The sequence below is a fragment of the Giraffa tippelskirchi genome, chromosome X, assembly GCF_054371585.1.
Source record: "Giraffa tippelskirchi isolate mGirTip1 chromosome X, T2T-mGirTip1v1.2.pri, whole genome shotgun sequence".
Classification (NCBI taxonomy): Eukaryota; Metazoa; Chordata; class Mammalia; order Artiodactyla; family Giraffidae; genus Giraffa; species Giraffa tippelskirchi.
In genome coordinates, this window is record NC_137289.1 from 3,028,441 (window position 1) to 3,043,109 (window position 14,669).

Genomic DNA, 14,669 nt, shown 5'->3' on the forward strand with positions numbered 1-14,669 from the left:
GAGCCGCCCCCGCCCCGCGTGTCCATAGGTCCTGGCCGCGGCCAGCTCTGAAGACCGGCGTCCAGCGTCCAGAGACCACCAGGGCAACTCGCCAAACAGCCACTTTGGATCTTTGCAAGCACCCAGCTCCCTTCCTATCTCCCGCCTCCGCCTGCACTACAGTGATGGTGCGCTCGGGTTCAGGGGGCCTGCGTCAACTCTATGCCGGTGGGACCACCCACATCTTCCAGTCCATTGGGGGATGGGCAGCGAGAGCCCAGGGCGCCCAAGATGGGCGGACAGGCAGAATTGTGATCCTCGCGCGCCATCTGTCGGCCATAGTGGGAACCGCTGCCGAGGCTTCTCTCGCCCAGGGTAGCCATTCGAAACGTGGACGGTCGCATTTCCCGACAAGCACCGCGACGCAAGCGCGCGGCTGCAGGAAATGGCGGCGCGCGCAGGCACACAGGCGCCGGACGTAAACGTGCAACCTCACGGGGCACGCACATGCAGGCGCACGCAGGATGGCGTCACGCTAGAGAAAATGTGTCCTGGGTCAGTAGTGCTTTCCACCCTGGCGAATGTACTGCTCACCGAGGGCTCTGGGGGAGCCGCGGACCCAGAGTCAGCCTCTGGGCAGGAAGGGGCCATCGCTGGGCCCCTGTCTGCAACTTCCTACTCACCGGCCCGCACCCTGCCTCCTGCCTGCTCTCAGAACACAGGACTAGTGCGGGGGAGTGGGACAGGGAGAGAGAGGGGTGCCCGTGCCTCTCAGCAGGCCACCCTGCCCTGGACTCAAGGTGGAGGACAGTGCTGCCAGCCCTTCTCCGCCTCTGAGGAAAGGGGGCTGTGGAACTCCTGCTGGTCCACTCTCATGGCCTGAGGGGTGTGGAACGCCTGCTGGCCCACCCACGTTTCCTGGGACATCACACCACCACCACCCCCTCCGCCCCCGGGTGCCCAGGGCAGGGCTGTCCACCGTTGGCCAGCAGGGGTAGACTGATCTCAGGAAAGTGGGCAAACACTTGTGCCCTGGAATCCTGCACCACTCTCCTGAAAGCGGCCTTTGACCTCACACTAGGACCTTTCTGTGGCTGGCTGGTCCTTGGGATGGCACACGTGACCTCTCTGAACCATCTGGGTGCCTGGAGCCCCCACGGAGCTGCCAGGGATCCTGGAGCCTGGCATCCTACCTGCTGACCCTGCCCTCCCCCAACATCTAACCCACTTATTCCTGGGGGCTCCCTGAGGTTCCTGGGGACCCAACCAGCCACAGTCCCTGCCCACAAATCCCTGTCGCCTAGCTCCATCCAGCCCAGGGGGCCACACAGACCATCTCAGACCCTGCTGGGACCACACCGCAGTGCCGACTCGGAGTACCAGGCCACTGTACCCCCCACCCCAGGCAGTCCTCCGCCACTGTCCAGAGCAGAGACGAGACAGCTGAAACTTTCAGGAAACTTTATTGAAGAGCAGCACTGACTGAAACCATTGAAGACAGGAAATGACAACACAGAGAACTCCTAACGGCCACAGGAGATCACGGTCCTGGCCCCCCCTCCTCCCGGGGTCCCTAAGGAGGTGCTCACGCTGCCCCCCACGTGGCGGCCCTCCCTCCCCCCATACTCTCCCTTCCTGAGGGCCTCATGGGTGATGTCTTGCCAGGAAGGTGGGCACTGGCAATGCCCGATCCCCCCAGGGCAGCTCCTCCCGCTTGGGCCCGCATGCCCTGTGGTGGACACAGGACAGTCACACAGCAGGGCATGCTGTACCAAGCCGAGGATGCAGACTCCCGAGGAAGCACAGGGTGGCCCAGCAGAGTACAGGTCCTGAGGGGCCTCCCGAAGCCCTGCTGTGGCCCCGATGCAGATCTTCCGGAGGTCCCGGGGTGGACGCTGGCCAAGCCCTTATCCATCCCCTCCTTCCCACGGGTTCCTGAGAGTGGGCTGGGGTGTCTCTGCACCACGGTGAGGGGAAATGCTCAGAGAAGAACACACGCACATCTCCAGGAGACCAAGCACAATTGGGCCTGAATCTGCACCAGGAAAGGTCACGCTGAGCTGAGGACTTGGGACAACAACTGATAGGGCCTTGGCTGGTGCTGAAGCTCAGGGCACGTAGCTGGGCCCAGGGGTGGCTGACTGGGTAGGTGGGGACACCCGGCCCAGGTTCATGGGCACCGTGGGGCTCTGCGGGGGTGGGGGGGAGTGGACGACGGTTTGGGGGTGTGTGTTGTTGGGGACAGGAGAGGGGACTGGGGCAGGGAGGTGTTCCTTGAGACCTGGGTCACTAGGGGGCCTACAGGGACACATCTGGACTTCCCAGGACAGGGAGCAGCCTGCCCCAGGGGATGCTTAATAGGGGTCCCCTCTGGGGGAGTAGGGTGGGAGGGAGGCCCAGGCACCATGACATGGCCCTTAAAGTCTCCCAAGCCAGTGTGGGCAGCAGCTGTTTGCAGGCACCCCTCACCTAGGCAGGGGCTGCCCACTCATGGCTGTTCCCCAGTTGCAGGCTTTGGGGCTGACCTTGGCATTGGCAGCTGGTGAGTGGTACTTCTCCAGGCCAGTCCCAGGTCTCCAGTGACCAAGCTCAAACATAAGCAGAACAAAAGAACCCTCCCTCCCGCCAATGAATTCTCCTCCTCTTCCTCCATCCCCCTCCTCCTCTTCCTGCATCCCCCTCCTCCTCTTCCTCCTCTTTCCCCTTTTCCTCCTCCTTCTCCTTTTCCTCCTTTGGAACAAAGGTTTACACGCACACCCACTCACACCAAAGCCAGTTGTGGGGTTCTGGCCCACCAGGTACCCAGGGCCCTATCATCTCCCCACAGTCTTTGCTGTCCTTGTCCCTACAGTCCATCCAGGCTGCAGGGGCCGGGATGGGGGAAGACTGCTTGTAGGCTGGTTCTGAGTGCCATGGGCCTCTGGGTCCTCTGCCCTCAATTGTGGAAAGGGTCCAGGGTGCTGCCTTCCTGGGGTTTCCCTAGGGCAGTGTAGATGATCCTGAAGACAGGCTGGATCCTGCTTTCTCCCCACTGGAGCATCTGCCATGTGCCCCACAGCCCTTCCTTGCCAGCACTGGCTCCTTGTGGCAGAGATGGCCTCCAGAGTGGCTCCTCTAGGCCCCACGTGGCCTGGGGGACCATCAGCATCGTTAGCTCAGAGCCTACGGGGTGGGCGTTTGCGGGTGGCCAGAAGCCAGGGCTAATGCCAGAGCCCCTGACTACACCTTCAGCCTCTGCTATGTTGGAGTCTCTGTCTGAGGTGCGGGCACCCCTTTTGCTGCTCCTTATGGCCCTCTGCTTGGGTCTCCCATGCCTCCCTGCATTGATTTTGGCTTGGTTGGTGGAGCTCCTTCCAGCTGGTAGAGGCTGAGGGGCCTGGGCCTGGCTGCCCTGCCCCTCTGCCCCACTCAAGGCCCCCACTGTTTGTGTGGACTGCCTCTTCCCCTGTTACCCTTTTTCTGTTGCCTGCTAGCAGAGGGGGTGCCTGGATACGTTGAGCCTATGCTTCCTAGGGCTTGGGGTGGCTCGGTGGCTCCAGCCTCTCTCTCGTTCCCTGACTCTTCTGCTGCCAGCTGAGGCCTGGGCTTTGCCAGAGGCTGGTTTTCGGCCCTAGGAAATAATGCCTGGCTCTGGCCTGCCTCCCCGGTGTCACAGCTGGAAGACAGCCGCCTGTGCTTCAGAAATGGGATGATCCCTTCCTGGGTGGTCTGAGTGCTGCTCTCAGCCAATGACCCTGCCTGCACCATGACCTGAGGGATCAGGACACTGTCTTCTGATGCCCTGCAGACGCTTTCTGCTTGACTCTGGTTCTCCTCGGTCACTGCCATGGTGGCCTCACACTCCTCTTCATCTCGAATGAGCTTCATTAACTGCACGAAAGTGGGCGCACACTCTCACTGATCCAGTAGCTCGAGCTTGCCCCGGAGGGCAGTGGTCATGGAGGCTCAAGCTAGGATGTGTTTCAGGCGAATCGTGTCTGCGCTTCTCACTGACAAGGGGCTGTGCTATTTGGCTTTCTGAATCAGGGGCTCTAACCGTACCAAAAAACCAGAGATGTTCTCTCCAGACTTCTGGAAGGTCTGGACTAACTTAAACTGTGAGGTTCTATGGTCCTCTTTAGCCCCAAAGATCTGCTTCAGGGCCTCCAGGCACTCCTCCTCTGTGATGGAGTCACTGTGGCCCTCAGCACCTGCGTGATGGACTGGGCAGGGCCGCATAAGCTCTCCAGCAAACGCCGCCTCTTCTCTATCTCAGACATGTGTCATAGCTGCATCATCTCAGTCACCTGCTCTAGCCAGGTTTCAAAGCTCTCTTCACCTGGGCCTGGGAGAGTGTCTCCCGAAAACGTCTTGAGTTTTCGGTACCACAGGCTTTCTTTCAGAGGCTGTGAGACTGGTTGCCTGACTTGAGCCAAGCCCTCCGGCTCTGCGCCCTCAGAATGAGTGCTGTACCCCAGGGTTTTGACCATATCTACCATTCTTTGACTCTCATCTTTTAGGAAGTACTTCAGTCTGTTGATAAATTCCTCACCTGGGCTATGGGGTTTCACCACTTTCCAGGTACCTCCCTTTCCTAGGATCCAGCTGGGCACCGTAGCATAGTTGATGGTGTCAGTCAATTCAAGGAAAACTGCTTTAGCATGGTTTTCCCTTCTGAACATTGTGCCCAGCACCCTGTAGGTGCAGAGGGACTCTAAGCCCCTCCTCAGGGTCTCTTTTGGAGAAGGCAATGGCAACCCACTCCAGTACTCTTGCCTGGAAAATCCCATGGAATTCCAGCTGAGCTGTTTAAAATCCTAAAGGATTATGCTGTTAAAGTGCTGCACTCAATTTTCCAGCAAATTTGGAAAATTCAGCAGTGGCCACAGGACTGGAAAAGGTCAGCTTTCATTCCAATCAAAGAAAGGCAATTCCAACAAATGTTCAAACTTCCATACAATTGTGCTTATTTCACTAGCAAGGTAATGCTCAAAATCCTTCAAGCTAGGCTTTAGCAGTACATGAACCAAGAATTTCCAGATGTACAAGCTGGATTTAGAAAAGGCACAGGAATCAAAGATCAAATTGCTAATATCCATTGGATCATAGAGAAAGCATGAAAATTTAAAACACACACACAACCACATCTACTTCTGCTTCATTAACTACACTAAAGCCTTTGACTGTGTGGATCACAACAAACTGTGGAAAATTCTTCAGGTGACGGGAATGACAGACCACCTTACCTGCTTTCTGAGAAACCTGTATGCAGGTCAAGAAGCAATAGTTAGAACCAGACATGGAATAACGGACTGGTTCCAATTTAGAAAAGGAATGCATTAAGGCTGTATATTGTCACCCTGCTTATTTAACTTTTATGCAGAATACATCATGCAGAATGCCAGGGTGGATGAATCACAAGCTGGAGTCAAAATTTCCGGAGAAATATCAATAACCTTAGGTACGCAGATGATACCATTCAAATGGCAGAAAGCGAATAGAACTTAAAAGGGCCTCTTGTTGAAGGTGAAAGAGGAGAGTGAAAAAGCTGGCTTAAAATTCAGCGTTCAAAAAACTAAGATCATGGCATCCAGTTCCATCACTTCATGGCAAATAGAAGGGGAAAAATTAGAAACCGTGATTTTATTTTCTTGGGCTCCAAAATCACTGTGGATGGTGACTGCAGCCATGAAATTAAAAGACGTTTGTTCCTTGGAAGGAAAGCTATGATAAACCTAGACAGCATATTAAAAAGCAGAGACATCACTTTGCTAACAAAGGTCCATATAGTCAAAGCTATGGTTTTTCTGGTCTTCCCTGTAGCTCAAACAGTAAAGTATCTGCCTGCAACACAGGAGACCTGGGTTCAATTCCTGGATTGGGATGATCCTCTGGAGAAGGGAATGGCAATCCCCTCCAGTATTCTTGCCCAGAGACTCCCATAGACAGAGGAGCCTGGCAGGCTACAGTCTGTGGGATCACAAAGAGTCGGACACAACTGAGTGACTAACACTATTACTACTATGGTTTTTCCAGTAGTCATGTACGGATGGGAGAGCTGGACCATAAAGAAGGCTGAGCACCAAAGAATTGATGCTTTCAAACTGTGGTGCTGGAGAAGTCTCTTGAGAGTCCTTTAGACTGCAAGGAGATCAAACCAGTCAATGCCAAAGGAAATCAACCCTGAATATTCATTGGAAGGACTGATGCTGAAGCTGAAGCGCCAATACTTTGGCCACCTGATGCAAAGAGCTGACTCATTGGAAAGGACCGTTATGCTGGGAAAGATTGAGGGCAGAAGAAGGGGCCAACAGAGGATGGGATGGTTGGATGGCATCACCAACTCAATGGACATGAGTTTGAGCAAACTCTGGGAGATAGTGAAGGGCAGGGCAGTCTGGCATGCTGCAGTTCATGGGGTTGCAAAGAGTCAGACACGACTTAGGATTGAACAACAACAAACAGTGTAGTGTTATCAATCATAATTATAGTTATCTTTTTAAATGTTTCACACCACAGAAACAAAAAAATTCCTTGTCAGTTGCATCATTTTTGTGTGAACTCTCATCAGATCTTTAACTATGGCATTTTAAATCTTTTGTCTTGCACTTACGCTTCCCCGAAAGTGCTTGCAATCACCTACAGGCCACAATGCTTTATCTTCAAGAAAAAGGGACTGTCTCAGACCCTCAGGAAAAGGACTTTGCCAAATGTTCTGAGGCACAAGTTTCTGATGCCATTACTTAAATAACTTTGACATCTTATCACTGCAGTGAGCCAGAGTTTCCAGAACTCTAGGGTTTAAGCTGATAGATTCATAAAGCAGCTAACCCAAGACTGAGCAGAACGAGAATTCGTTACATAGGACTTAATGAGCTGATGGAGGACGATTATGGGTTTTGTTTGGAAGATTGCTGATGCTTTCATGCTCTATATTCTGGATAAAAGAAACACCTTTTCATTTATCTTAAGATATCTGTAAGTCAACAATATAGTAGGCACCCAGAGGAGCAGGTCAGCAGACAGGAGTTCCTGGGCAGTGGGGGATGGGATGAGGAGGGAACACAGGGAGCATTCATAAGTGGGGCTGTGTTCAGAGGATGTTCAGAGAAAAAAGAATCCTGCAGATGTCGTAAGATAATGGGTCTGGCACACAAGGTGCTTCTTGGGCTACAGCACTGTGCAGAAGGTGTTAAGTGTGTATAGTGAGGAAGGTCTGGTGTGGGGATTTTTCACAGGACAGATGGCATGGTGCAGAAGCCATTCACAGGCAGGGTATAAGGTGCAGAGGAAGGCTGGATGGAGACAGCATTAACAGGGTAGCCCATCAGAAAAGCAGTGCCACTCTTTGCTAAGCAGGAAGGGTTGAGACCAGGAAATCAGTGGCTTTCACAACCAGTAGAAGGTTGGAGCAGTGAAGGTGAGGGAGGCTGCTGCTGATACACTAGGAAAAAGCCCCCAGTGATTTCAGCTGCAGGCAGGACTGTCATGGATGATACCCAGGAGGTTTCCCAGAAATTACTGGGAAATAAACCAGGTATAACCTTTTTTGAGACTCCTTAGTGCCCAGTGCTGCTGCCGGAGAATAAGGGCTTCTTCTTCTCTCCAAGTACTCTAGTAGCTGGATAATCAAACCTGGAGGCGCTTTGATGAAGGATTCTAGAACATGTAGTTCCTAGGACTATCCCATATATTGAGTAGAAAATGTACAAAGGGGCAGAGATGCAGCCTAGTTGCTAACAGCCAATCCAGCACGGTCCACCTCTTTGACCACTCATCATCCATAATACTCTTCTCTCCATGGTTTTCTTCCAAATGGTAACAGTAGCAACACCATACTTCTGCTTAGCATGTCACAACCATTCCTCATATAGGTGAATGCACCTCTACCTTCTCCAGGAATCGAGATGGCAAAAGTCCCATTAGATACACTCTCATTCTCTGGGGGATGTCTGTTCCTTCTCTAGCTCTGCCATAATTACACTTTGATATACTGTACTCTATAGGTTAAATTATTAATTACTACCTACACAATTCAAACACAGTATTTGGAAATGGGAGAAATAAAAAATAACGGGCATGAGATTCAACCATTTAATAACAAAGTGAGACAAAGTATGTGTAGCTTCTATAGTTGTTATTTTGGCAACTGGCCATGAGGTCATACTCAGTATTTATAACTTCCTTCTTCCACTAGCACTTCAGTTCCCTATGACCTCATCTAGCTGATTGTGGTTGTTTATGTGGCGGTAAGATACAAACCTTTATTTCTAACCAATCTGATCCCTTACTGGTCCTGCCTGCATGACTCGTTATAGTCATCCATTACCTTATATTATTGGATATGGGAACACTAAGAGACACTTTCATTTTTTTTCTCCTAGGTTCCAGATATGGTCCTTCTTGCCTCCATGGTGTAGTAGTAACTCCATTTCCCCTCAATAATCAGGAGCAGTCAGCCAGCAGGTAAAATAACACCTGTCTTGTTGATTCAATGCCAAGAGGGGCCCCAAATGACCGGGTGGCAATCTCAACTTCGAATTCAATATAGCCACTGTTGGGTCCCTTGGTGGAAGATTTCCTCCACTGGGAAATTCATGAGGAAGATATTGTGCAGAAAAACAGGACAAGAGGAATGTGTTGTGTGGAAATTCACAGGTGGAATACATTCATAAGCAGAGTCCCCCAGAGGACCCCATGTGGGGTGTATGGGTTGGGGGCCCTCATAAGTGTGGATCTGTAAAGGGGAAGGAGGAATAGTGGAGGCTGAGTACGGTGATCAACTGGCTTGCTGGGAACCAGCTCTGCTAAGTCATTTTTTCAAAATAACACTACCCTATTTGGGCAGAGGGGGGGTGTTTGTGTCACATACTATCACAAATAGAGAGTCCTAGAAATATCTAGTTAGGAGCTATTGTTATAGTTCTTGTCCTTGGAATTGGTAAAGCCTCTTCTTCATTTCCCAGTGGTACTCATGTAGCCAAGATGGTGGCTGAGGTTGCGGTGAGAATGTGGCTACAGGGATACTAGTTCAGTATCTACTGAATACTGGGTCCCAACGTCCCTACTCAGTAGTGGAGGGATTTCTCTTACATGTCTTCTATCTTTGGGCTGATTTCCTGATCAACCCTTTTTGGCACCAGGTGGGATCCAGACATAGATGGCATGTAAATTATATTTTCGGGTACAAAACTTGGAAGCATGCATCACCTGATAGGCAGAATGACTGTTCAACAGGATTCTGACAGCCTGGGCTACTAGCCCTAATGAACAAGATGAAAATCTTTCCTGTTGGTACACATCTGGAGGAATGGGTTGGGATGTGTAGTTGAGGGGGCACCTTTGAGGAGGGTGTTTGAGAGATGTCTACTCAGAATTACTGCCAGAGTTGATGGGAACAGGGGTGTTTAAATGGGAAGAGTTGACAGAGGAAGAATCCAATAAGCATATTTACGTGTTTTAGGGGCTAGCATATAAGAGAGGGATTATAGATTATCAGTGGATGATAGTTAAAGGGAACAGGTCAACTGAGGAATGCATTTCCAGAGACAGAATGGGCTTCTAAGGGACTGTGCTCCTGGTCATTGCAAGTGTTCAATAAGGACGAAGCAACTACCTATCAGCAACGAAAGGATGGGCCCAAAAGAATAAAACATTACTCATTAAGATCTGACAGGTCTAAAAACACAATCTGACAGGTCTATTGAATAGGAAAGAACTCCAAAGGGAGGGGGGAGATATACACACACACACACACACACACACACACACACACACACACATATATCTTATTCACTTTGCTGTACAGCACAAACTAACACAACACTGTAAAGCAACTACACTCCAATAAAATTAATTAAAAAAAAAAAAGATCTGACAGGTCTAGAATTGCACACCTCCAGTGCATGTATAGTTTCTAGATAATTTCTGGCTTTTTTTTACTCTTTATATTTGATACTTCCTAAAAGTATTTATTTGATTTTGTAAAGAGAATGGCTTAAGTAATAGGAGAAAGTTAATCACACAGCCAAATGCACCAAGTTATTACACTTAAAAAAGGAAACCTTAACATTTACACATGAAGTATCTCACCATTTATTATGTTTGTGTACGTTACTGTGAGTCAAGCAAGTATGATTAAAAATTCTAGGCAACTAAAAAGAAGCAAAGTGTAATGCAACCACCTCTCTTCCTTAAATCTGCAGAATTGTGAGCCATTTCAACAATGAAAGAGATGTTTTCAGACTGAAATCAGTATCTTGCACATTGGTTCTAAAACTCCCTTAAAGGCAGAGTGTATCTTGAAGGTGGGGAAGCCAGCCTATCTTGGACCTCTTTCCCTTTCACTAATTAATCCAGCACCTATGTGTCAATCCCTACCATGTGCCAAGACCCAGGCTGAGAGCTAGTCTTAAGGAAAACCAGCTCATATTTTGTGTCAGTACATGGCATGATGTGCCAATTTTCCCCTCCAGAGCAAATCTGATGCATGTCCATGTAAATAAATGGAATATTCTCTGATCATTTTGCAAGAAGGACAAGTCCACCATCCAATGTGCACAGGGCTCAGAAACTGGACAGAGATGGAGAGACATTTTCTAATTAAATCAAGAGAAGGGGTGGTCCCACAATGGTGGAAGAATAGGACAGGGAGACCACTTTCTCCCCCACAGACTCATCAAAAAAAAAAAAAAAAAAAAGATCATTTGAATGTGGAACAACTTCCACACAACAGCTTCTGAACGCTGGCAGAGGACATCAGACACTCAGAAAGGCAGCCCAATATCTTCTAAATCAAGAGAAAAGGCCTTCATTTTTAATCAGAAAAACTGTCAGTTTGTCCTTTTGCGGGACTTAAACAGTGAAAGTGAAAGTCGCTCAGTCGCATCCTACTCTTTGTGACCCCATGGACTATACAGTCCATGGAATTCTCTAGGCCAGAATACTGGAGTGTGTGGCCTATCCGTTCTCCAGTGGATCTTCCTGACCCAGGAATCGAACCAGGGCCTCCTGCACTGCAGGCAGATTTTTTACCAACTGAGCTATCAGGAAAGCCTGATTTACACAGTAATCTTGATCCCAAAGATGGAGGAGCCCAGTTGCATGGGCCTACATCTGTCCAGCAGGCCAACAGGAGTCCCTGTTCCAAGTTCCTGGGGTCTTGGTAGTTGCTGCTAGCTTGGGACAGAGTCTGGACTGGAAAATGGGATCTCACTGAGGGCCCTGTGCTCAGATCAGCGAGCCCACTGGAGCTTCCCCTGGGTCAACAAGCTCTTCTTTGGGAAGATCTGTGAGTCAAATCTCTTCCCAGCTAAGAGTATTTCAGTTCAGAAGTGTTTTCATGGAAAAGGAGGGTGAGGGGGGCCAGTTTGGCTCTTCTTGTATTTTACCCAGGATACCCAGAGGAGGAGTGCAATTTCCCACCTTCCCCTCTTTGTAACAGTGTGCCTCAGGGAAGGTCTGAGGGGGGCAGGTTCCCCGGGAGGACTAGGTAACCTCCGCACAGGCTCAGGACTATGGTTACAGTTACTGGAGAGACACAGCAATGGTTCTGATTGCTTATCTGACCCTCAATATCCTCATTTGCAAACTGGGAAGAAGAATACCCTCTTCACAAGATTAGAACAGGGATTAATGCCATCACTCTGTTATAATGCCTACTATGTAGTAAGGCCTCAAGAATGCTAGCTGATTTCTTCCCTTCATAATCTTGCTGGAGTCTATACACTCTTAAGACCTACTTTAGGGGATCCCTGTGTAAAGTTTAGGGGTTGGAAATTGAGGTCAAAGGTATCAATCAGCTATCAAAATTCAGACCCAGATGTCCATTTGGTCAGTAGCCTCTTCAGAATTACATCATAGAGAATTTAAAACTAATGTGTAAGCTTTCTAATACATGTCCACATGCCTGCAGGGAAGAACTCAGCTATACTGAAAGGTAGGTAGGAGGAGGTAACTAAAATCTGCTATGTAACTCAATTGAAAGCAACGAACTAGTTGTAAAAGGATATGGAAAGTTCAAAAAATATATATGGCAAATAGACAAGCTAAACATTTGCCTATGTTGATCCCTAGCATTCAGTGTCTGCAATTTACCCACCAGGGATCGTCAACAGTCTTTAACCTGGCCCCTAAGAAGCTTCAAGGGGTCTCCTCCTGCTTTCAAGTCCCAAAGGCACACTCAGGCCACCTAAACTCATCAGGAAGCTGACCAGTCTTAGGGAAGTCAAAACAGAATTATTGTTCAACACTCTTTGCTTGAGCCTGAAGTAAGATCATGGATGGGAAGTGCTTTTTCAGCTATAAAAAGGTACACACACAAGGGATTATCATAACATCATCAAGATATGCTACTGGATGTAAGCAAGTTCAACTTAAGAAGGGCAAAAACATGAACAAATCAGAAGCATGAGGGAGGAAGTGAGGGAAGAACAGCCAGCAACTTGGGGCAACTGGGGATAGTCAAACTTGTCCAGGAGTCATCACTTTCTTCTCAGCCTGGAGGAAGTAAAAGAAAATAGAAGTATCCATGAGATTGGAAACACACACCCAATCCAATGAGCAGTCAGAGGCTCTTGGGGAGGGCGACTGCTCCAGGCATGGGAAGTGATAGTCCAGATCAATGTGTCTTCTGGAGAAAAGGCAGAACAGGCTCGTAGGTAGTGGAGGCCCTGGTTGCTACCCATTCCCATTGCCTTCAAGGGCACTCTGTCCTGTGCTTCTAGTTGAACAGGTGCTAAGGAGGAGGGGCTGCCAGGATCACCAGGCCCCATGAAGCTCAGACACTGGGGTCAATTCCACTGGTTTTTAACATGCAAACCTGTGTTCAAGCAGAGTCGACAATGTGGCCCAGAGGGTGCCCAAGCACCAGGACAGCACCATCACTTCCCACACATGCTCACTTATCTTGGCCTTTACCTGCTGCTGGTCCCCAGCTAAATATCTTGTTTTACTGAATATCTTGGCTGTTGAGTCCTGATCTGATGCTATCTGAGCAATGGTGGAGGCAGCCCAGGGGACTGTGGCAGAGAAGCTGAATCTGAAGTCCTGGGTTGAGGTCCTGGTTGTGCCATCTACAAGCTAAGTGCTTCCCCATGTCCTTTTCCTGTTTAGGTCTTTATTTCATTGTTCCCAGACAGGCCAATGACCTAGCAGGGCAACTAGGGGGCTTAGCTGAGCTGCTGCATGGAAGGTGCTCCTTGAGAGGAAGAGACAGTGGCTTCTGCAGCTTGGAAATGTCCATGGGAAAGCTCTTCATCTGTACCACTTAAGACTTCAAAGTGTCACAGGGCATAGAGACACAAGGACTCAGGCCCCCTGAACATAAAGGCTAGGAGAGATAGCAGTGTCTCAGGTCAAGACTCAGGGAGACACTAGGGCACATTTATTCCCCCTAGTAAATTTCCTGCTGCTTGGCAGCACCCACCTAGAACAGCTTCTCATAGCATTTCCCACAGTGGATGGTATCACGGTGAATGAAGATCTGATCCAGAAGCTCACCCATTGGTTTACTGCAAATCCCACACTGAAAGAGAAAACAAGCTAGAGGTCAACATACAAGTGCAGCAATATAAATGAGTGGAGTGGGCAGGCACCAAGCTGATGTCACATCCTGGATTTTGAAGCAGACAATTTAAACATGGCAGAAACAGAGACAAAGCCCAAATAAAAACAAAAACAACAGTAAAACAAAAACAAAAACTAACAGGCAGAATGATCACACAGTCATTAGGAGCCCAGGTTTCAGAACTGGGCCTGGGTTTGAGCCCTAAATCGACTGCTCCTTAGCTGGCTGAGCTTGGGTGAGTTACTGAGGCTCCCTCTCCTCATCTATAGGAGAGCTTTAATTGTGATGTTGAAAGTGAAAGGAAGGTGATATGAAGTCACAATGAAAGGGAAGGTGATTTCAGCTGTCCAGCCCCTCTGGCCTGCCTCTCCAGCCAACTTCTAAAGGATGAAACGGCTATCCATCTGCTGCAGACCCTCCTGGTATGAGAGGTTAGAGCAGAGGGGCCTGCAGACAGTCTCAAATAAGAGGAGGCCAAGAATTCCCATATGTCTGAGACTCCAGCTGTCTTCAGGCACACCCTGGACAAGCCTTCTGCTTCTGGCTGAAAGTAGTGGAGAACAGCTGCTAGGATCCCTAATTCCTTCTGCTCATTCTCACCCAGCACCTCTCTGATGTCTTTCTTCTTCTACCTTTCAGTTCCTGTCTCCTGGCCATTTTTTCACTGTAAATTAATGAGCCCTCTGTCATTTTAGTTACTATAGGCCAGGGCTTGAACCTCAACTTAGCCAACTAATGGTGGCTCTGTGAACAGAAAAAAAAAAAATCAACAACCCCGGCTTGCAATGTGCCTCACACTGTGGAGAACAAAGAGCCTAAAAGGCTGTTATGATGCTGTGGACATTAAGTGTCCTCTCTTTATTCCTAAACGTAACAATACAAACTAGTGTTTTAAAATGTTATGTCAATCTAACAGAGGTAAGATAAACCTCTGATAAAGGACAGTGACAGATGAATTTATACAGATGAACCTGAGCAGTGGAACGACATTTCCTGGGAGGCTGCAGAGTACAGCTCGGACAACATTCACTCTGATATTGGAGCCGGGATTTTGACCCTCAGTTCTGAGCAGCTCTGTGATCTTGTGAAAGTGATATCCTTTCCATCTCTGTGCTCACGGCCCCCAGGGGTGGGTCTCAGGCAC

At 49.2% G+C, this 14,669-nt stretch overlaps 2 protein-coding genes across 15 annotated transcripts in view; both read right to left on the reverse strand.

Moving 5' to 3' along the window:
• Positions 1–2,914: 2,914 nt before the first annotated feature.
• Positions 2,915–4,748, reverse strand: PNMA5 (PNMA family member 5). The gene is given in 3 exon segments (XM_081566131.1): positions 2,915–3,141; positions 3,432–4,157; positions 4,160–4,748. Coding segments are annotated over 3 exon segments (1,542 nt in total).
• A 5,289-nt stretch (positions 4,749–10,037) lies between these two features.
• ZNF185 (zinc finger protein 185 with LIM domain) overlaps positions 10,038–14,669 on the reverse strand; it is a 52,840-nt gene continuing 48,208 nt past the window's right edge. For all 14 annotated transcript variants that reach the window (XM_081567355.1, XM_081567364.1, XM_081567368.1 and 11 more), the window contains 2 exons: positions 13,385–13,483; positions 10,038–12,456 (listed from right to left, as the gene is read on the reverse strand). In XM_081567355.1, coding sequence (XP_081423481.1) covers positions 13,385–13,483 — 99 coding nt within the window. In that variant the 3' untranslated portion in view covers positions 10,038–12,456. The remainder of the gene's footprint in view (positions 12,457–13,384; positions 13,484–14,669) is intronic.